General features: G+C 38.3%; 1 protein-coding gene across 8 annotated transcripts in view; it reads left to right on the top strand.

Moving 5' to 3' along the window:
- Window positions 1–23,052, top strand: part of AHCTF1 (AT-hook containing transcription factor 1) — a 78,030-nt gene that overhangs the window by 10,642 nt on the left and 44,336 nt on the right. For all 8 annotated transcript variants that reach the window (XR_010412378.1, XR_010412379.1, XM_045877604.3 and 5 more), the window contains 11 exons: window positions 690–814; window positions 2,996–3,249; window positions 7,426–7,606; window positions 12,244–12,451; window positions 13,447–13,563; window positions 17,666–17,750; window positions 19,316–19,454; window positions 20,816–20,948; window positions 21,032–21,213; window positions 21,663–21,724; window positions 22,578–22,706. Coding sequence is in view for 6 of the 8 variants with exons in the window: in XM_045877604.3 (XP_045733560.3) it covers window positions 690–814; window positions 2,996–3,249; window positions 7,426–7,606; window positions 12,244–12,451; window positions 13,447–13,563; window positions 17,666–17,750; window positions 19,316–19,454; window positions 20,816–20,948; window positions 21,032–21,213; window positions 21,663–21,724; window positions 22,578–22,706 (1,615 nt within the window). In the remaining 2 variants the exon portion in view is untranslated. The remainder of the gene's footprint in view (window positions 1–689; window positions 815–2,995; window positions 3,250–7,425; window positions 7,607–12,243; window positions 12,452–13,446; window positions 13,564–17,665; window positions 17,751–19,315; window positions 19,455–20,815; window positions 20,949–21,031; window positions 21,214–21,662; window positions 21,725–22,577; window positions 22,707–23,052) is intronic.

Below are 23,052 nucleotides of genomic sequence, written 5' to 3'. Positions count from 1 at the left end.
TTCTTCTGCCTCTGTGGATCTCAAGAGTCTCAAGACAAAATCAAGAGTCACCACCCCTGGATTTGGTAACAGCCCTTGAGGCCAAAGCCAGCTTAGAGGTTTCCAAAATTCCTGCTGTCTCTTCATGTTTGGCTTTATCAGTTCATTCAAAAAAGTTTTTTAACCATCATTTTTGGTTGTTTACAATAGGAGAGTCATTCCAGGAATTTAATCTGCTATATATTGGAGTGAAAGATAAATTTCAATTTTTTTTTTCCTCTATCCATTTAAAGACACATCCCAGATGTGATTCCGGAGGTTACTCTGTGTTTGGACATTTTTTATGGGCTTTCTTCCCTTTTACTGTAGCAGTAATTTTTCTAAAATGCATCAGTTCTCCCTGTTTGTGGGTGAAGAGTTCTTTGAGAGTGGGTCAGGCCATAAGATAAATTGCATTGAACCAGTTTTCAAACAAGCTAGGGAATCATGTATATCCTTAGGACATCTGGCTTAATAAATTTACACTCTCCTAAAGCTGTTGGGAAATATATTTTTAGGTGGGAATACCTCAGACCCAGAAGCACATAAAACGGGTTTTATAATCAGATTTTAGTTTGAGCTTATTTACTTTTGTGTGCTGGCTAGAGATAATCAAGTATATTATAGTACAAATATATCATAATAATGTTATCTTTTAAAAATACTTACAGTGAAAGTATGCGAGGCTTAACAGCAAAAGTGACTAGTGGTCTTCTGCCCTTGCCAGAAGTGAGTCTTCAGGCCCTGGAAGATGAAGTCACAGTGGAATCTGTGCTTCATGGAAAGATTGCTGCAGGTACAGTAATGTTGCTGAAAACTTACTGATTCGATTGATTTGTAAGCTAGTAATGAGCATGTATTGTAATTTCCTTTAATGTGGAAGAAAAAAAGAATAGTTATAGTGGTCTTATATAACTATAAAACATCTACAACTACTTATATAATAACATCTGTATACTCTCGAACACATTTTCAGTGAATCTTGGGGTGGTTATTGTTCATTTTTCCTTATTAAAAATACTGTATACTTTGTATCTTTTAGTGTTGGATATTTATATTTAGGAAGTAGAAATAATACACAGCTGTTTTTTTTTTAAGAGAGGGAGTGAGTGTGCGGGCATGCACCAGCCAAGGGGCGGGGGAGGGAGGAGCAGAGAGAGAGAGAGAGAGAGAGAGTCTCAAGCAGGCTCCACATCCAGTGCAGAGCCAGATGCAGGGCTCCATCTCACAACCGTGAGATCTTTACTGAGCCGAAATCAAGAGTTGGACACTCAACCAGCTGAGCCACCCAGGTGCCCCTGTTATTTCTTTATAATCAGTAAGTTTTATTGGTGAGGAGTTTGGATTAGAACCTAAATAGTCATTATGAGTAGAAAAATCTGATTGTAGGGCCCTGGGTAATACAAAATATTCAGAAAGTCTTGTTTCTTAATTCCACTAATGTGAACAAGATTTTAATATATAGTTTGATTATATAATGCAGCAGAAAACCATACCAGAGTAGCCATTAAATTGTGGATTTCGGTCAAGTGAAAGATCTTACAGGACACTTCTGAAAATGAATTCACAGTCATCCATCCTAGCAGGTAGACAGCAAAACTTACCAGTCATTTAAGTAGTAACAGTGCTTAGGCAGGCACTGTAACAACTTTTCATTGAGGTATTAGACCCTCATTGTTCTGTGTGGCTAAGAATCAAATATCCCAGTTACACAGATAGCAAGTGGTGAAAGTGATCTTTGAATCCGGCATGTTTGGGGTCTCCTTTGTGCCGTGCTATTTCCTTAAACTAGGTAGCCTCCCTTAGCTACAACGAGGTATAGCCAACTGTGTACTTAGATGCATGGTAGACATCACAAATTGAAAAGTTACCACCATTCATCTAGCCGCTCAAGGGAAAATTTGAGTATGTTCTTGATTCTGGTTTTACTTACCTCCCCACATCTTATTCATCAATAAGCAAATCCTTTTAGTCCTGCTCTAAGATGACTCTCCAGTCAATCCAGTTCTGTTTATTCACAGCCACTGACCAGGCAGAGGGTATTCTCTCCCCATGTGGATCCTGTGCTTCCCCTTATTGTCCATTTTCTGCTTAGCAGCTAGAGTAATATATAACAATATAAATCAGATTGCTTAAAAACCTCCAGTTACTTTATATTTTGTACATAATAAAATCCAAAAATGACTAGTAAGGGGTCAAGAAGTGCTTCTGGTATTTTTTATTGTTAAACTAGTTATGTCTTCTCAGAGTTTGAACTCTTCGGGAATAGAATCATGTGTTCCATTTTATGAGCCCCGGAGCACCTGGTTTAATTGTTGGGGTATGACACAGTGTAAGTGTGAATTTTGGAGTTAGACTTGTGATGCACTTCTGGTTCTGGTATCTGTAGGCATACATTTATTTTTTTTAAGATTTTACTTATTTATTAGAGCACGAGCAGGGTGGGTGGAAGAAGCAGAGGGAGAAGCAGACTCCCTGTGGAGCAGGGAGCCTGATGTGGGGCTCGATCCCAGGACCCTGAGATCATGACCTGAGCTGAAGGCAGACGCTTAACAAACTGAGCCACCCAGGTACCCCTGTAGCCGTTCATCTGTGAGCAAGTTATTTAACTGTATGAAAGTTAAGTTAACTGAACTTACCTCTGTGTTGTCTTTGTTGAGGTGTGACAAGGAATAAATGAGATAATCTGTTTTATAGCATATATAAAGGCACCCCATAGCATGCATAGTGACTTTACCGAATGGTTACTTTATTATTGAGGTCACAGTTGTTCAATATATTTCACTAATTTGGACCACTCTGTTCTATAAATGCTTAGATTTCCCTTTGGAGATAATACATAAAGTTATATATGTAATGAGCTACGTATTATATATGTAAAAGATCTGACTTGTATTTAGTTAGGTGGTGTACATACAGTATTAAAGTAAGCAACATTTTTGCTTTTTTTTTTCCATTTTTCTTTCCTTTCTTCTAGGGAGAAGAGGACTTGCTTGCCTGGCTTGTGGTCAACATCTGGAGGTAGTGCACTCTCTAACAGGAGAGCGGTTGTCTGCGTATAGATTCAGTGCAGTCAATCAACAGCCTCCTGTGATCCTGGCGATGAAGGAATTCTCTTGGCAGAAGAGAGTTGGATTGTTAATTGGATTAGAAGAAGCGGAAGGGAGTGTTCTCTGTCTTTATGACCTTGGCGTGTCCAGAGTGGTTAAAGCAGTTGTTCTTCCTGGAAGGGTAGGTACTGGTTAAGGCCTGTGAGCTGCAGCTTTCAGAGCCGAGCCCCCCTGCTGAGGACACAGGTGTGTTCACTTTGTGAACGTTTAGTGAGCTGCACATTCATAATTCATTTACTTTTATGACATTGTGTTAGTTGTCATTAAAAGTTCAAGATCAAAAAGAGGTTCAAGATAGTATATTATCAAAAGAACCTAACACTTAAAATAGAACTTTCTTATTCTTGGCTACAGAATTGCAGAGTGAAAGTAGGGATGACATCAAGTGTTCTAATATTCTTTTATATGAAATTATCATCTGAGTCTTGTTATCTTCAGTTGTGTTTTTTGAGGTTACTGAAAGTTTGTATTAGAATATTATGTTCATTAGTATGGCATTTTTTTGTTTGTTTTTCTTTTTAAATTTGAGACTGTAGCCTTGGAGCACTATGGAAAATATGTCCTCACTGTTGTTTAAGTTTTGAATAATATTTAAATAGCAGATTCATTTCTAATCACCATTTATTAATTCTAATATATGTATGCCTTCCATATGCCAAACATCTTAACCAGTAGTAAAGTATAGAAGTACTTTGAATTCAGGTTATTTCTTCAGTAGGTTTATTCCTACTCTTTCATATGCTAAGAAAAAGTATGTCCTTAACAAATATACGCACACATATAAATACAAAATGATGTAAGAGTAGAATTCTCTGTGTACATAGTATGGAAAAAATATGTAGCAAATATATAATAGCATATAAACAATATACAGTATAGACAATGTATAAAAATATATAACATACAGACAAATGTAGGCATGCATATAAATGTTCTGTTGTGGTCATAGAATAGCATTTTTAAAGTTAAGAGGGAGATAAATGTCAAAATACTGTTTTTGCCATTTACAGAAGCTGCCTCAGTGGGCAAATATAGGGGTCTGAAGTGGTTTATAGCCAATGCAGATTTTAAAGGCAGAATTAATTTAGCAGTTTATTGAGTGCTTACTCTAGATCAAACTATGTGCTAGATTTTGGAGATGAGTAGATAAGTAGAACTTGGTCCACACTGTTAAAAGCTGGTACTCTAGTGGGAGAAGACAGGTCATAAGTTTACAGCATAAATATAATGAGTATTTTGGTAAACTCAAGCACAGGGAACATGGAAACGAAACAGGTGGATAATTTCTATTCATAGAGGTTGGACGTTTCAGGCAAAGAGACCAGCATGTAAAAAGTCATAGTATTTAGAACATTTGGGAACTGACCTTATTTGGAATGGCTGTGGGAGAGGGGAAGGCGGAGGTGGGGTCTAGAAGTGCTCAGCGTTCAGATAGTAAATGGCCTTGTTTGCAGTTTGTGGCCACTGCCTGAAGTCTCTGGCGAAGTCATTTTAAGTTTAAAGCAGAACTCTATAGTGTAAAAAACTCATTGGATTGGAGTAGTTCGGGCAGATAATGATGGTGAGCCAAACCAGGGAAATGACTCTGGAAACGGAGATGATGGGGCAGATTCAGAGTATACTCAGGAGGTGACATGGGTAGGACCTGTTCATCATTTGGTTAAGAGTAAATGAAAGGGGGGCGCCTGGGTGGCTCAGTTGGTTAAGCGACTGCCTTCGGCTCAGGTCATGATCCTGGAGTCCCGGGATCGAGTCCTGCATCGGGCTCCCTGCTCAGCAGGGAGTCTGGTTCTCCCTCTGACCCTCCCCCCTCTCATGCTCTCTCTATCTCATTCTCTCTCTCAAATAAATAAATAAAATCTTAAAAAAAAAAAGTAAATGAAAAAGAACAAGACTTATTTTTTTTATTTTTTAAAGATTTTTATTTAGGGCGCCTGGGTGGCTCAGTTGGTTGAGCGACTGCCTTCGGCTCAGGTCATGATCCTGGAGTCCCGGGATCGAGTCCCGCATCGGGAGCCTGCTTCTCCCTCTGACCCTCCCCCCTCTCATGTGCTCTCTGTCTCTCTCATTCTCTCTGTCTCAAATAAATAAATAAAATCTTAAAAAAAATAAAATAAATAAAATAAAGATTTTTATTTATTTGAGGGAGAGAGAGCGAGCACGCGCGTGCACACATGAGCAGGAGGGAGGGGCAGAGGGAGAAGGAGAAGCAGACTCCCTGGCTGTGCATGGACCCCAACTTGGGGCTCCATCCCAGGACCCCAAGGTCATGACCTGAGCTGAAGGCAGACTATTTTGTTTTGTTTTGTTTTGTTTTAAGATCTTATTTATTTGACACAGAGAGACACAGCGAGAGAGGGAACACAAGCAGGGGGAGTGGGAGAGAGAAGCAGGCTTCCAGCCGAGCGGGGAGCCTGATGCGGGGCTCAGTCCCAGGATCCTGGGATCATGACCTGAGCCGAAGGCAGACGCTTAACGAGTGAGCCACCCAGGTGCCCCAAAACAAGAGTTCTAGATAAGTTCCTGGTCGCTCAGTTGTGTGGATGGCTGGCATCCCATGGAAGAGGGAGAAGGGAAAGATGAAGAGACTAGTGATAGATAACCTTCCATACAAGTTTGGTTAACTAGTTGTTTTTTGGCTAGGGCACAGTATCCCCTGTTAAATTTGTTTGCTTTTAACTGCCTTACTAATTAAGGTACCATTGTCAATTAATTCAGAGTATTTGTATGGGGAATGCAAACAGATAGAGTTCTTAATTCCTATCTGAGGGAATTGAAGAGACGGTGCTCTAGTATTTATAGACATTATTGCCATAATTTAGAAAAGGAAGACAGTCCATGAAATTACAGCTTTCAGAATTAGAAACACTGTAGAATGTTTTGTGTACCAATGAAATATAGACAGAGCCAGGCTTTAGTCTGTGATAATAGATTACAGCCCGAAACAAACTTTACTTGTATTAATGCATAAATCATTGATAATAAATTTCCTCCTTTCTAGGACTCATCAGTATCATAATAGAAGTCATAATAGAAGTCACTAAATACTTAATTATCATATATCATACTTAATTCTTGTGAATTAATAGGAAACAGAAGGAAAGCTGAGTATAAAATACAGACTATTTATTTAGGTACAGACATTTAAAATTTGACTCATGAGAGGAAGAGGTAAAAACATAACTGTAATGTAGCTATAGTATGATATTTTTTAATTTTAATTTTTTATTTTATTTTATTTTTTTTAAGATTTTATTTATTTATTTGAGAGAGAGAATGAGATAGCGCATGAGAGGGGGGAGGGTCAGAGGGCGAAGCAGGCTCCCCGCTGAGCAGGGAGCCCGATGCAGGACTCGGTCTCGGGACTCCAGGATCATGACCTGAGCTGAAGGCAGTGGCTTAACCAACTGAGCCACCCAGGCGCCCAATTTTAATTTTTTAAAAAAAATATTTGACAGAGAGAGGGAATACAAGCAGGGGGAGTGGGAGAGGGAGAAGCAGGCTTCCTGCGGAGCAGGGAGCCTGATGCGGGGCTCGATCCCAGGACCTGGGACCATGACCTGAGCCGAAGGCAGACGCTTAACGACTGAGCCACCCAGGCACCCCTACAGTATGATTTTTTTAAAAATAATTTAAGTTCTTGTTAAATGTCAGTGATCCAGTCACTGCCGAAGCTTAGTGTGAAGTCCATTGTAATATGGCCCTTTTAAAGAAGGTTAGACCTCTTCAGGCTAAGGCATAAGCAAGACTTTTATTTTAAAGAGTAAACAGTAAATTTTTTTTGAATGATTTAATTTTACTCTTCCTTAGGAAAAGAGGCTATCTAATCATGGAGTAGCTGGTTGAGAGCTTTGAAGAGAAAAATCTAGATTTGAGTTTTACACTTAATGTCTGTGTGACTTGAATAACCACAGCTAAACTTTCTAAGTTTCAGGGTGGTTTCATCTTTGAACAGGTAGAATTATATATGATCCAATATCCAGGGTTATCATGAACATTACATGAACCAATTAGCACAAGGCCTGGCATATAGTAAGCTTTCAATAAACATCAGTTATTTCAGTGGCATGATTTGTTATATATTGAAATAATGGTGTCATTTCTGTTTTTTCTGAAGATTTCATTATGTTATTCAGATTCACAAGTATCAAATGCAAATTTATAATTCTCTAATAGAAAATGTTTAAATCCATGGTAACTAATAACCTGCTTTAACATCCAAATTTGTTTACTGTGTTTTTTAATTGTATTTTCTCACTTTGTATAAGAAAAACAAATGCTGTATTCTGCTTTCTAGGTGACCGCGATTGAACCCATAATTAGTCACGGAGGAGCCAGTGCCAGCACTCAGCATTTGCACCCAAGCCTCCGATGGCTTTTTGGTGTGGCTGCAGTGGTGACTGATGTTGGACAGATCCTTCTTATTGACCTGTGTTTGGATGACATGTCATGCAGTCAGAATGAATTAGAGGCCTCAGGTAATTGTTTCAAACCCAAAACTGAGCACCTGAATACTCTGAGGCAATGGATTGGGTTTTTTCCCCTAAATATTGAAAATTTTTTATATAGAAGCTTCTCTTCATGTGTCTTTGTTTCTTTTATTATTTGGACTTGTATTATTGTTTTGAGCACTGGATACTTTTTGCATGAGTTACTCTATTTTATTGATGAGTTATTCATATACTTAAAGTAGGTATTGACAGAAATGGAGATTTTGATTTGTTTTTCCATATACACTTGAAAAATAGCTGTTATTAAGTATATGCCAGAAGAAGGGCTGAAGGTATAAAATCTTGATCTTTATCAGACAGTATAAAACTGTCCAGCTGTGTAGGATCTGTTTTTGGCACGCTAGTTATGTGCCTACGGTAAGGCCAAGTTAGAAATAGGGTAGTGTAATAGGAAATAAAATAGTAATCGAAGGTTTTCTTTCACAAAATAACATCCTAAGATAGAACTAATGCTTACTCATATTTTTATAAATTGAGGAGAATTTTCTTCCTTTAACACTAATAACTTAATGTTTATAAATCTTCTCATCAAATGCTTTCCGTTCTTTGATTTTTATTTATGGGACATTTAAATGATTGATTTATACAGGGAGGAGAACTAACCTAAAAATCTTAAAAAATGTATGTGTAAAAAGTTTCAGGAAAGGACCATTTGATCTTGAGACCTTCTTAATAGTTAAAGCAGTCCTGTACTATTAGGGCAGATCGGTTTCTCTGTGGATCAGCTAAGAAACAAATAATTATTTTATCCCAATTTATAATGAGCATAACTAATAAAAATTGTCAGTGCGTAGTAAAACTAATTAAAACTGCAAGTAGTAAAAATTGTATTTAACCAGAAATTTAAGAACCAAATCAAATTTCTGAGCAAAATTTTAAATCTGTAAAATACGACTTGAAAGAACTTGATTTGGCAGAAATAATGGCCACATGGACACTTAAGAAAAAAAAAAAGAAGAAAAATTCTCACAGTGATAGAAACGAAATTTGATATGTCCAAAGATCTGATTAACCCTGGGTAAAGTTTAAAAGAAAAGAATTGACTAGCAGAAATAACAGTAATTAAAAATGTATTTATAGAATATTAAGAAGTGTTTGAACTGCTCTTTATAGAAAATTGATAGAGGACTTCAGTAGTCTTTTTTTTTTTTTTTAAAGATTTTATTTACTTATTTGAGAGAGAGAATGAGATAGAGCATGAGAGGAGGGAGGGTCAGAGGGAGAAGCAGACTCCCTGCTCAGCAGGGAACCCGATGCGGGACTCGATCCAGGGACTCCAGGATCATGACCTGAGCCGAAGGCAGTCGCTTAACCAACTGAGCCACCCAGGCACCCGAGGACTTCAGTAGTCTTGATGGAATTTTGTTCCAGAGTTTTGTAGACAGTATCATTCTACATGTAAGGCTAATTAAGATGCTTGTATTCATAATTAAAACTCTCTTCAGGGGCGCCTGGGTGGCTCACTCGTTAAGCGTCTGCCTTCGGCTCAGGTCATGATCTCAGGGTCCTGGGATCGAGCTCCGCATTGGGCTCCCTGCTCGGCTGGAAGCCTGCTTCTCCCTCTCCCACTCCCCCTGCTTGTGTTCCCTCTCTTGCTGTGTCTCTCTCTGTCAAATAAATAAAATCTTAAAAATAAACAAACCTCTCTTCAGACCAAAATAGTGGAGTTAAAAGATCCTTTATTTCAGAGATCAGCAATCAGTAGTTGAATTCAGCACAAGGATGATTTTATAATGGAACTCTTTGGATTGTGATCAGAGATCAAAATCCTTTCTCAATTATAAGATTTACAAAGCCATTGAATAAAAAATTGGGGTTTAATGCAAAAGGTTTTTTTTTTTTTATAATTTTTTTTTTTTTTAAAGATTTTATTTATTTATTTGACATAGAGAGACACGGTGAGAGAGGGAACACAAGCAAGGGGGAGTGGGAGAGGGAGAAGCAGGCCTCCCGCAGAGGAGAGAGCCCGATATGGGACTCGATCCCAGGACCCTGGGACCATGACCTGAGCCGAAGGCAGTTGCTTAACAACTGAGCCACCCAGGCGCCCTAATGCAAAAGTTTTTGTTTACAAAAGTAATTTATGATTACAGCTATTTGGACTTTGCTGTAATACACGTAATATAGAAAGTGAAGTTCCGGGGCGCCTGGGTGGCTCAGTCAGTTAAGTGTCTGCCTTTGGCTCAGGTCATGATCCCAGCGTCCTGGGATCGAGTCCCACATTGGGCTCCCTGCTCAGTGTTTCTCCTCCTTCTGCCCCTCCCACGCTTGTGCATGCGTGCTCTCACTCTAATAAATAAAATCTTTTTTTTAAAAAAAAGTGAAATTCCTAATATTTATCGTACTATATACTGTTTTACAACTTTTCTAAACCTAATGGTATTGTACATCTTTCCACAATACAGCTAGAGCCTACCTTACTCTCTTGAATAAGTGTACGTTATTCCGTTGTTTGAAGTACTTATTTTGGCAAAGTTTAATCCTTGCTCTTTGGAAAAATAATCAGAAGCAGAAGGGATTAGGAGAGTAATTGTTCAAGTACAATGTATGATTTTTCCCTTCTTCATAACAGCATTGAGGGAATCTGCCCTTGGCTCGTGGTTATATCAATATATGGGCCTGAGTATTTTTCCTTTTATTGAAGATTTCAGAGATCTTCAGGTAGACAGAAGAATATAAGAACTCCCACATATCCGTCACCTAAATTGTTTTCAGAACTTACCATATGTGCATCTTTTTTCTTTCTTTTCCCTCTTCCTCCTTTTGCCTCTGCATTAATTTAAAGCAAATATTGGCTGTCCTGTATAATCGTAATGCCATTATCAGTCCTAACTATATTAATAATTCCTTGCTATAGTCTAATAACTGGTCCGTAATTACATGGCTCTAGAGCATCTTTTTGCATTTGTATTGTTTGAATCCGGATCCGAACAAGGTCCACACATGACATTTGAGTTGTCTCCTGTCTCCTTGAATGTAGAGCAGACCTCCCTCTAACTTCTCCTTTCCTATTTATTTTTAGTTCTACTGACTTGTTGGAGAAGTTAGTTTATCTGATAGAATGCCCCACATTTTGGAATTAGTGGAGTGTTTTCATGTGGTGTCATTTACATTTTGTATTTTCTGCAAATATAAGTTAGCTCTGATTAGGTTCAAATGTGACATTTGGCAAGGACACTTCCAGAAGTGCTGGATATTTCCTACTGTATCATATCGGGAGGACATGATGTCTTGTTTCACCTTTAGTGATCAGTGGGTCCAGATGATAACACTGCAGTCCTTCCTTGTTAAAGTTTCCCATCTGCCTTTGTACCAGTGATTCTCAGCCAGGGGTGACATTTGCCTTCTAGGGGATCTTTGATAATGTCCTGGGGACATTTTTGGTTGTTGCTCCTGGAGGGAGATGGTGCTACTGCCATCTAATAGACAGGCCTGGGGATGCAGTTCACCATCCTGCAGTGCGTAGGACTGTTCCCCTCGGCAAAGATTTATCTGACCCAGAGTGTCCGTGGAGCCAAGCTTGAAAAACCCAATTTAAATTAATTGTTTCATCCATTGAGATTGTTACCTTAAATCTCTTGATTCAGTAGGGGATACAAAAATGATGATTTTAAAATTCTGTTAATCTAAAGAAGAATTTTCTCATTATAACTACGGCTATTTGTTTACCCTGAAATACAGTTTGTACGGAAGAGGCAGGATGAATGCTTACTATTTTTTTAAGTACTAATTTTCAGAGTAAGGAGCTGGTACCCAGTTACTTAAAATGGTTCAGTAAGGTCTTTTGTTGGTGAGGACAGGAACTCAGGAGGTTTTGCATACTTCATGTGTTTCATTCATTTACTTTCATTATTGTTTACTGATGTTCAAAAGAAATTTTTTTTTAAACTCATGAGCACCCCTTATGTAGTCTCACAGATCCCCTTTAGACTTTGATAATCAGTTTCCTAGATTTCTGGCACAAGATGTCCTAGGCTCATCTTAACATATTTTCTGCCCCAGGCCTGGAACCGGCCATTTCTCCAAGGGGAATATTTAGGTTCTTAGTTCTAAATTTGAATAAGGAAACCCATCAGCTTTTTGTTTAAAAAAAGAAAAAAGAGGGGCGCTGGGTAGCTCAGTTGGTTCAGTGTCTGCCTTCGGCTCAGGTCACGATCCCAGAGTCCTAGGATCGAGCTCCGCACTGGGCTCCCTGCTTAGCCGGGAGCCTGCTTCTCTCTCTGCCCCTTTCCCCTGCTTGTGCTCGCTCGCTCGCTCTCTCTGTCTAAAATGAATAAATAAAATCTAGGGAAAAAAAAAGAAAACCCTGTCAGCTTTGTTTACGATTATTAAGGAAATTGTGTAATCCTTTTTTAAAAAAGTGTACTTCAGATATTTGAGATGTATCCTAAGGTTTTTTTAAAAATTACACGGTTAAACGTATTTTGAAAATTAGAGCATTTAACCTAGGTATGGTTGGCTGTTTTATAGTTCAGCATGCTTTGTTATCACTGATCTGATTTTAATTGACCACAGTAGTCCTCAGTTGAAGCTTGAATAGTGGGTGACACATTTGCTTTTATGGTTGTTATGATCTGTTAATCTTACTTGTCTTGTTTTTCTAGACCTTGAAGTTGTAACCGGCATCCCGGCCGAGGTTCCACACATCAGGGAGACCGTGATGCGCGAGGGCCGCCACCTGTGTTTCCAGCTGGTGAGCCCGTCGGGCACTCCCGTATCAGCCCTTCGCTACATCAGCAGGACGAACCAGCTTGCCGTGGGCTTCTCTGATGGCTACCTAGCTCTTTGGAATATGAAGAGCATGAAAAGAGAGTAAGTATGACTTTCTTCTCTCGGTTATTGGTAGTTTTTTTCTGAATATAATTTGTACTTAATTATTACTATTTTAAAATTAGCATAAAGAGAAAAGGGTATGGTTAAAAATAAGACTTTTTTTTTTTTTAAGTTTTATTTATTTAAGTAATCTCTGCACACTATCTGAGGCTCGAACTCATGACTCCAAGATCAAGAGTTCCATGCTCTTCTGACTGAGCCAGCCAGGTGCCCCTCTTTTTTTTTTTTTTTAAATAAAAAATCTTTTTAAAAAATTGCTGCAAAATTAACCCTTTATTGAGGGAAGTGCCCTTAATTGAGGGAGGTAGCAGATCGGCATTATAGACTTTTAATCTCTCTGAAGAGTTAAGTAGATGCCTGTTTTTCTCATAAGTTGTCAATTTAATATTCATTTTTTTTCAAGGCATATTGGATTTTTTTTTTTTTTTTTTTAACCACATACTAGTGATGAAGTGGTAGTGCTGTTGCCTAGTAGCTCCCTAGGGCAAGTCCACCTCAACTCTCTTTGCTTGAGAACTTTTTACCAGCTCTTGTCTTGGAATTGCTGCTCAGTGAATGCCTGGAGAACCTGGCTTCCACAGTCTTTCCCCTGGCACTGTTCTCTCTTGGCGAACTGTGCTTTCCAAGTGGTTTGTGGGAATTCTTCAGATTCTCCCTCACTGGGGTGTCGTGGTGAGGAAACTAAGCACAGGCAGCTGAGGTGGAGTGTTGTGTCCGTGTTCATCTTTCCTAGGGGGCCTCTAGCTGGGAGCAGCCCACAGTGGCGCATCCTCACCTGACAGGAGGCATGAGTTCCCACATGCGCGTATGTGGGCACACTAGTAGTTTTGGCCCTTCCCCCGGCCATGCCTGTTGCCTCACTGTCCTGTGCCCTGTGCATGAAGATCAGATGATCGTGTTAACAGTAGTTGCTCCAACCCAGATTTTCACATAAGACCCAGTATGAACTGTCCTATTTTTTGTGCCTGTTGTAGATACTACACACAGCTGGAAGGTGGAAGAGTTCCCGTGTATGCGGTCACTTTTCAGGAACCTGAGAATGATCCGCGTAATTGCTGTTACTTGTGGGCTGTTCAGTCGACACAAGATAGGTAAGTGTGATGTGTGTGGTTTTTAAAAACACTTGTCAAAGATGAGGCAGCAGGTCATTTCTTTTGGAAAGTCTTGTAGTATTTGTCTTTTTAGTGAAAACAGCATAGTTCAGTGAATTAATGAGTGGTAGTTGAAATGATTTTGAAAGTTAAATGATTGTTTCGACATGGTTGAGTAAATTCTGGGGTATCAGTAAGAAATGGTGCTTGTTTGACTTGTTTGAATGCTGTTTCTAAGAGTAAGCCAATATAGGGGAGTGAGCAGCCTCTTAATGCCTTAGACAATTTTTATGGCCTTCTGTGTTCTTACACTTTTATAATCTCATTTCTTCTCTTTGTTGTGTATGCCTCTCTCGTTTTTATTTACCCTTACTCTGTTCCCTGGTCCTCCTGTTTGCCTTTTTCAGTATATTCTTAGCATTAACTTGGTTCATTTTTCTATCATAAGGTCTAATTTTGTCTCAATTACAGTTAGTGAGAAATCTTTCAACTGAATTCTAACCAGTTAAATTTGTTCAACTAGAATAGTGTAAGTATTGATTTTCTCTTATTTTTCTTTGGTGTTTTGTTCTTTCTTGGATGATCAGTGAAACAGTTGAGCTTGTGGTATAAATGTCTTGATGGTGACAATGTGCGCTTCCCAGTACTTTTCTCTTCCCAAGTCCATCCTGCCTTGGGCTCTAGGTAACCTGCATTGTGGTCACTTGGGGTTTTGTGTTCTTATGTCTCCACTTGGTGGTTTGGTCTTGCCTTACTCTGTAGTAAGTCAGGAAATGGAGAATTGATTTGCCACTTTGAAATTTGTCAATCCTGGAAAAATACTGAAATGAAAATACAGAGCCTGCTGTTAGGCTACCCCTCCATGAGTCAAACCCCTATTTCCATTCATCTGAGGGGGGGGCAGCAATTGGAGGGATGTGACCTGTGAGGGCTCTGGGTGGTGGGGAATGTGAGGGGACTTTCATCTAAACAGTTGTTGTATTCTGCTTATTTTTCCTCCTAGGACTGTCTCTTAGGATAAGTTCTATTTTTTATTCTTTATGTGGGTTTTTGTATTTTACTTTTTCTGAATTTCTCACACTAAACTCTAGAGTGCTTTCCTCTTATTTTGGAACTTGGTGAATAAATCTAACTTCTTTTTTACCATACCACTCTTGATTCTTTTGATGTTATCTGTAAGTGATGCCCACTCTATTCTTATAATCATGAAGCTATCTGAATATTCTCTGTTCCTGATTTTCTTTTGTAAAATCCTTGTGAAATGTATGCGCTTCCTTTGTCCTTTTTTGAGGTAGTTTTCAGAGCTCTCTACAGCTGATTCTTGAACAAGGTGGGAGCTGGGGCTCTGACCCCTCTGTGAAGTCAGAAATCCATGAAAACTTTTGACACCTGCCCCCTCCCAAATTTAGCTACTAATAGCCTGCTGTTGACTGGAAGCCCTACCAATAAACATCAATAATTAGCATGTATTCTGTGTGTTAAATGTGTTACATACTGTATTCTTTAATGCCTTTTTGCTTAATTTTTTCAGTATATCTATGCTATGTGGTTCATCTGCAAGGTTTTTCAAATTGTCACAAATCTCCAAAAAACTTCCCACTGTATTTATTGAAAAAAATCTGCATACAGATGGACCACACAGTTGAAACTTGTGTTGTTCAAGGGTCACATGTATTTGCATTTGAAGCACAAATGAATCATAGTTTAAAATATGGGCAGAATATACTTTTCAGTTTCTCTTAACAAGGTGATGCCCTGTATTTACTTGTCTTCATTATTCACAACACACCGAGGAAGTAACCCATAGGAACAATTCTCTAATGACTTGTAAACCACTTTCTAGTACTGTATATAATATTCTTTTAATAGGACAGGGTTAATTTAATTGGTAAGTTGGGTTATTTATTTCTGCATGATTTACTTTGCGTTTGTCACTATAACTGATGTGAGATATTTTTGAGAGTGGTATTTTTGTGGACTTCTAGTCTTTGATTTGGGCCCTTAAATTAGTATGTCATGGGCCTCTTTGAGAATCTGATGAAGACTGTGATATATATTGGTATGTGTATGTAATATGATTTAAAGCAGAATTCCTGACCTGTGGTCTGTGTGTAGACATAGAGCAGTCTGTGAGCTCCCGGAAATGATATATAAAATTATTTACATTTGTTCATATATGTCTATGAACAATATGTAATAAAAATATATTTGTGTACACATATACAAATAGTATGTATATACATGTATAAATAATACTTGTATACTGGAAACAACACTTACATATATAAGTGATACTTACATATTGGTATATTTAAGTGGATGTTATTGGTATTATAAGTAAATGAAAATAATATAAACTTAGATTATAAGTCTAAATTAAGAAAGACAATGATGTGCTCCTTCCTTTTCCCCATCAGAGTGATTATTTAAACAATAAAAAAGGAAAAAAAAATCACCGTAGAGTGATTATATCACCACAGAATTACATGGGTATAGATCTTAAATTGTTGCCATAGTGCTCATCAATTATAATAAAAGCCACATTAAATTTTTAAAACTTATTTTTATTTAAATTCAGTTAATTAACATATAATGTATTATTGGTTTCAGAGGTAGAGGTCAGTGATTCATCAATCAAGCCACATTAATTTTGTAATATGGAAAAGTGACTGGTGTTCCCTTTAATGTTGGTTGTATGCAGTTTGTCTTATTTAATATTTGGTCTTTTAGAGGTTATTTGTCTTTGTTTCATGTCCATGTGTTTATTCATTCCACAAAATCATTGAGTGTTTATATGTGCTAGTGACTGTTGTCGAAAATGTAACAATGCGTAGCACCAATAAATTTCTATTCTTCTAGATGTTCTATTTCAGCGAGTATATTTCATAAATATACTAGTGCATGTATTTCATATAATTTCAGTTAGTGATGTTAAATACAGAAAAAGCTGGGAGAGGAGATATGGAATGTGTGGTATAGGGAACTGCTCTTTTAGATAGTGTGGTTGGGGAGATTTGAACGAAGTCAGTTGGGGCAGGTAGGTAGGAGAGCCATGGGGGAGATCTGGGGGAAAGAATGCAAAGGCCTTAGAAAAATGTTTCAAGGAAAAGGAAGAAGAGCGGTAAAGGGTAGAATGCAGACTGGTCATAGATGAGGTCAGAAGAGTAGAACTAGTTTATATAGGGCCATGGAGGCCAGGATAAGGTAAGTATATGAATTTGGTCTGGTCTAAATTAGTTTCTGATGGGAGGGTCTGAGCATTAGTATTTTGTCAAAGCTTCTTTGATGATTGTAATAATAAGCAACCAAGATGGGGAACCACTAGCCCAGAGTGAGAACAGTAGAGAAGAGAGCTGGGAATCCTTCTGCACGTGGAGATAATTGATGGTGGAGAAGCAGAGGGTAGAACAGCCAGCAGAGGACTATGGATAGTGTAGTGTGAGGAACATGAAGATCATGTGGTATCCTGGAGGCCAAGTAGAATATGTGTTCTAAGATCAGCCAGAAAGAATAAGAATTCACATTTAGACAATATGGAAATCTGTGCTCTTAATACTTACTGCACGCTGTCCTTGAGCAGTGAGGAGTTGATTTGGGATCTTTGCTTTATATTCATACTGTATAGCCCTCATCCTGTGGTCCCGGGCAGCAAGATCTTCATTTTAGGTAGAAGCATAACGAGATGGTGGAAGAAGGAACAAAGGACGTGCAGTCCCCTAAGGACAGTTTTCTGTAGTTGCCATGGGATAATTCTGTATACATCTTGTTGGCCAGAACGTGGGCCTCCTGCACCCAGCTCAGAGCACACCTGTTAAAGACGGGGAGAAGCAGTGTTGGGTACACCGCTGTAGTCTCTGCCACATAAGGGGTCACCTAAAGTGTCCAAATAACATCAGCTTAAGTTAATTAGAATCTGTTAAAAATAAAAATCAGTTATTGTTTCAAAGGACTGCATTTTGTGAAAACTAAATCACAGTAAGTTCTTCATGTTGACCTTAGTTTTGTCCTGTGCACTCAGTATTGTATACTAGACAGAAAGAGCTGCTTGATATATTAGTAGGATCTTGAGTGTTTCTTCTCAGCTCGTTTCTGTTTCTTTCAGTGAAGGGGATGTGTTGAGTTTACATCTACTTCAGCTGGCCTTTGGTGATAGAAAGTGTTTGGCATCAGGACAAGTCTTGTATGAGGTAAATGGTACTGGGAATATGGGTTCATTATGACCATTTTATCATTGTTTTGCCTTTTTTAGTCTTTAAGATATTAACATATTGAAAAGTTATTCTTCTATTCAAGTTAATACTGTATCACAATGTAATGAAAAAAGTGTTAGATTAGGGATCAGAATACTAGCAGTTTTACCAACATAGCCTTCTTAACTTCCCCACGTATCATTTTCATCTAAAATGAGGGGATTGGACACAACTCATCTTGTGACCTAATTGGTACACAGGAAAATATGCCGCATTTTGTTGCTCTAATATATCAAGCAGTAAGCCATGGGGTGACTTTATAAACAGTCTTGGGGCACCCGACTGGCTCAGTCAGTGGAGCATGCAACCCTTGATCTCGGGGTTGTGAGTTTGAGCCTCACGTTGGGTGTAGAGATTACTTAAAAATGTTTTTTGTTTTGTTTTGTTTTTTTTGAAAAAGTGCAAGTGGGGTAGGTGGCAGGGAGAGGGAGAGAGGATCTTAAGCAGGCTCCACGTTCAGCACGGAGCCTGATGTGGGGCTTTTGATCTCACAACCCTGAGATCATGACCTGAGCCAAAATCAAGAGTCAGATGCTCAACTGGCTGAGCCAACCAGGCGCCCCACTTAAAAATAAAAATCTTAAAAAAATACACATTTTTTTTTAATTAAAAAAATGGTCTTGCCACTTACAAAAGAGGATGAATGCATTAGCCTTTCAGATGACTGTTTCTCCAGCTGAATTTGAAGAAAAGGTGGTGTGCTGCTAATAGCTACGTGGTCAGCCCCTACATTCCTTTCTGTAGAACAATCTTTCTTAACCTAGTGTTTGAAGTTATGTGGATGGGCTTTAAAGAATCCATGAAGTCTGTGAATTATGTGTGACATTTTTATGATTATGCATTTTTCTGGGGGAGTTTAATAGCTTTCTTAGATTCTTTTCTTTTTTTTCCACACTAAAGATTTATTTATTTGAGAGAGCGAGAGCAGGCATGCACAAGTGGGAGGGGTAGGGAGAAGAAGAGAGGATCCCAAGCAGACTCTGCTGAGCATGGAGCCCATTGTGGGGCTAAATCTTACCATGACCCTGAGACCACGACCTGAGCTGAAACCAAGAGTCAGACACTCACCTGACTGCACCACCCAGGCGCCCCAGCTTCTTAAAGAGATTGATGAACAAAAAAAAATGTATGGGCTGCTGTTCTAGAGCAAGAATTTCTCTGAGAACAGAGGAGCAGGTTTGCTGGCCTGGAGTATCTTTGTAGAGAATAGTGATGGTTAGTCCAGTTCACACTCCAGCCAAAAGTGCCTGAAGGTTCCCGTGGTTGATAACTGCTTTAGAAGGTTTGTTGGTCACTGTTTTCAAGAGACTAAGTTTAGCCTTTTATCTGTGTTTTATGCTATATAAAATTTCAGAGCCCTTTTCAGTGATTTGCTCTCTTTCCTCTTTAACTTTTTTGTGTTTTCTTTGTATCATGTAAAAACTCTTTAAATACAGAGAACATTTAATTTTTGAATGATTTCTGGCTTAGAATTCCATTAAGATAGAGATTTTCTGTTTCAGGGGTTAGAGTACTGTGAAGAAAGATACACACTGGACCTCACGGGTGGCATGTTTCCTTTGAGGGGACAGACTAGTAATACCAAACTGTTGGGATGCCAGAGTATAGAGAAATATCGGTATCATGGCGACAGAGAGGAAGGTATGAATGAAGGTTGCTTAAAAGCACTCTTATTATATGTCATGTGGAATGCTTGATTTTAATAGTTATCTTGATGTAAGATTTGACAGCCTGCTTTTTAGAGTTCATACTCCTGGCAGTTAAAAAATTGGAATATTCTTTAGGTCTGTATCAGATTGTCAGTATTCTCACTCTCCAGTTTGCTATGCAGAACTCAAGAGTCCAATAGATTAAGGGATCCTTGTATTTTAATCCAGCTCTCTAAACAGGCAAGAATGGTCTCTAGTTTTGACTAGTATGAATAGTTTATGAGTAATGGTTCCTTCTGTGTATTTTTTGAGACCTATGGCAAACAGGCCTTGGTTGTCTTTAATTTTTCTCTTTCCTTTAGTATCATCCCTTCTTCCTGGTAAACAACCCTTGCACAGGAAAAATGGCATCGATTTGGAATCCATCATGGCTTCAGATCTCTGCTCTGTTACTAGTTGTGACCTTTGACAAATTATTTCACATTTCTGAGCCTCCCTTTCCCCATCTGTGAATGGAAAAATACAGTTGTACCTTTTGCAAAGGGTGGCGGTGAGAAATAAATGTGATACCTGCATAGGTTCGTTCAGCTGTGGACATGCTCCCTAGGGCCCTGCTTGTGTGTGTTCTTACTGGGATTCATCCTCATGGTTCACTCCTCCGTCCTGGGCATGTCCTCTGTGCTTGTTCCACGTCTGTATTTGTGGTCCAGTCTTCACGTCCAACTAAACATGCCCCAAACACAACTCTTCAAACGCTTATCTTTTCTCATTCCCCACTCCCCTCTTTTTTGTTTCCCATTGTTTACTTTTTCAGATGTTTACTTTTTTCTCTCATTGGTGCCTCTTACTTTGTTCCTATCTTTCCATTCCCCACGACCACCATCCAGGTCCTTGTCTTCCCCCCCTTTCCCAAAGAGCTGGATTAGCCCTTCTCAACTAGAATTCCTCCAAAGAATTAAATGCCTCAAAGTGTCCGTTTTCAGTATTGATATTCTCTGGTACTGGCTGTGTTCCCTTGTTGGGAGAATATGCATTCAAATAATTCTCTACTTTTACGTCCAACATCTCAAAGTTGCCAAAGTGTTAAGTGAAAACAAACCAGGATATAACTTTTCTGATGAGTACTTTTTAATAAAATCTTGAAATGGAGAAATAGTAAAGATATAAGTGAATGAAACCCTTCTTACAGAATGAAACCCTTCTTATAGAATGAGCGATAGAACTGTACTTTGAAATATCAAATATGATTAAAACTTCTTAATTTATGTCAAAATGTTGCTAAAATTTTATTTGGGCTAGTTTTACTTTGTGATTATTTATTCAATTTATAAAAATGATATTCTTTTCTTTTAGCTCTGTCTCCTGACACTAGTGTTTCAGTCTTTACCTGGCAGGTGAATATATATGGACAAGGAAAGCCTTCTATGTATTTGGGGCTTTTTGACATAAATCGTTGGTATCATGCACAGATGCCAGATTCGTTAAGGTATGATTTCGCCCTCTCTTCTTTTTCGTGTTTGTATGTGTAGCAGCTCAGTCATTTAATGATTTTGTAACATTTTCTTTTAGATCAGGAGAATATCTGCATAATTGCTCTTATTTTGCATTGTGGTCACTGGATTCTCTTGTGAACAAGACTTACCCACATTACATCTTGGATATACTAGTAAATGAGAGAAGCTTAAGTCGAGGAATTCCTCCTTCATATCCACCTCCTGAGCAGTTTTTTAATGCAAATATTTACAATTTTGGTATGTATTTCCTTAACATTAGCTTTTGAGAAAAATAACATGCACGAGTATGTATGCATGTGTGTAATATATATTTGTATAGTATATGTGTGGTATGTATATAGTGTGTAGTATACATGTATATATAGTTACCTGTTCATGTCTCATTACTGTTAATATATGGGTAACTTAGGAAATTAATTTGATATGTACATGAGAAATTTAATACTGAGGTATTTTATAAAGATATTATCACTATTATGAATTTGCTAGAAAAGGTAACTATTATTTATGTTGAAGTTTGGTATCTTGTCAGGATGGAAATACCTGGAAAAATTATTTTAAAATTTATTATATGTAATAATTTTGATATCTTGCCTAGCAATCTCTTGTTAGGATAAATTTTGGTGTGTTAATGCCATCTACAGTATAATATGTAAGCACATTTTTTTTTTACATCTTTTTTTTAGATGCCACTTGTTTGTTAAACTCAGGAATTGTTCATATAACTTGTAATGGCTTTCAAAAGGAGGTAGGTAACTAACAATGTGGACAGAGTGTGCCTTATTGAACTGAAGTCAGATCATGGATTTAAACTTTCTTTAGTGTTAATTATATAAACTGTTGTTTCAGCTTAAATGGTAGCTTCTGCTAGGTTTGTGATATGAGCAGTTAGTAGCATCAGTTACTGATGGCAGCCTGCCAGAAGAAGTATTGGGGTTGTGTAGATGTTAGCTACTTGAACGTTAAGGAAAAGAGTGGAAGTAGGTCAGTGCCTTCACCATATCCCTTTGTATCCGTACTCTTAATTCTCCTCTTTCTTCTCAGGAAGCTTATGAATAAGTGAAGTAACACAAAGAAGGTGCCTAGCACAGTGCCTGGCACAAGTGGGGATGACTATATGTTGAAAAAGACTTTCCCAGGAAAACACAAAATGGCAGATTTCAAAATTGATAATCGGCTAGATGTGCCTGAATGCCATATTTATATTCATATTAGATCTCTCTTACATTAGATCAGAAGGGATAAACGGCAGGGGTGTGTGTGTGTGTGTGTGTGTGTGTGTGTATGTACATTAAGATCTGTCACCAGCTCTGTCAGCTTTGGAGAAGGTAACAGGGTTACCCGTCATAAAAACAAAAAGCCACCCAAAGTACCCTTATCAGTAATATTATTTGTAACTAGCAAGCATTGGTTTAGCTCAAGAACCTATAAACCCTTTTCCTTGCAAGAAGTGTAAAAATGGAGTCTTACAATTTCTATTCCGTGTCTTTTAGCTTTATTCTCAAAATATTAAGTATAAAGTAGGGTGATAAGTTTATTATTCTTAAATTTGGTTATTTGAAATTGTGTCTTGATTGATATTTATTCATCGATCTTTACAGACTTTGAGGTTTTTAAAGAAATCAGGAGCATCCCTCAGTGAATTCATACCTGATGGCTATAATAGATGTCTTATGGCTGGCCTTCTGTCACCGAGACTTACTGATACTCACCCTTCCAGTTTAAGTCAGGTGAGATGATTTCTAACGCTGTTGTTTCTTTTGAACTGTTTTCTTAGCTTTCTATTATAATAAAAGTCTACTAGATAATTTCTGCAAAAGTAGATTCAGTAGATGCACTCTGCATGATCACTAGTTATGGTCTTGGGTTTGGCTTAAAATACAAACTCCCAGGACTTAGTAGGCCATAACTTGGCACCAGGTTCACTTAGCTGTATAGAAGGATATAGGGCAGGAGGCCCATCATGGCATGTCATGAGTAGAAGCTGTTATAACAGGCCTGGGGCCATTTTCCAGCCCCTGTGGGAACTGCATGGGTGCAAGAAAATGAGACCTCTGTGAGTGGAAATCATCTTGA

This window comes from Mirounga angustirostris, unplaced genomic scaffold (assembly GCF_029215605.1).
Source record: "Mirounga angustirostris isolate CCGP_5_RB_7025 unplaced genomic scaffold, mMirAng1.0.hap1 SCAF_6, whole genome shotgun sequence".
Lineage (NCBI taxonomy): Eukaryota > Metazoa > Chordata > Mammalia > Carnivora > Phocidae > Mirounga > Mirounga angustirostris.
Note: the sequence above shows the minus strand (reverse complement) of the source record. Positions and strands in the feature narration are given on the sequence as shown.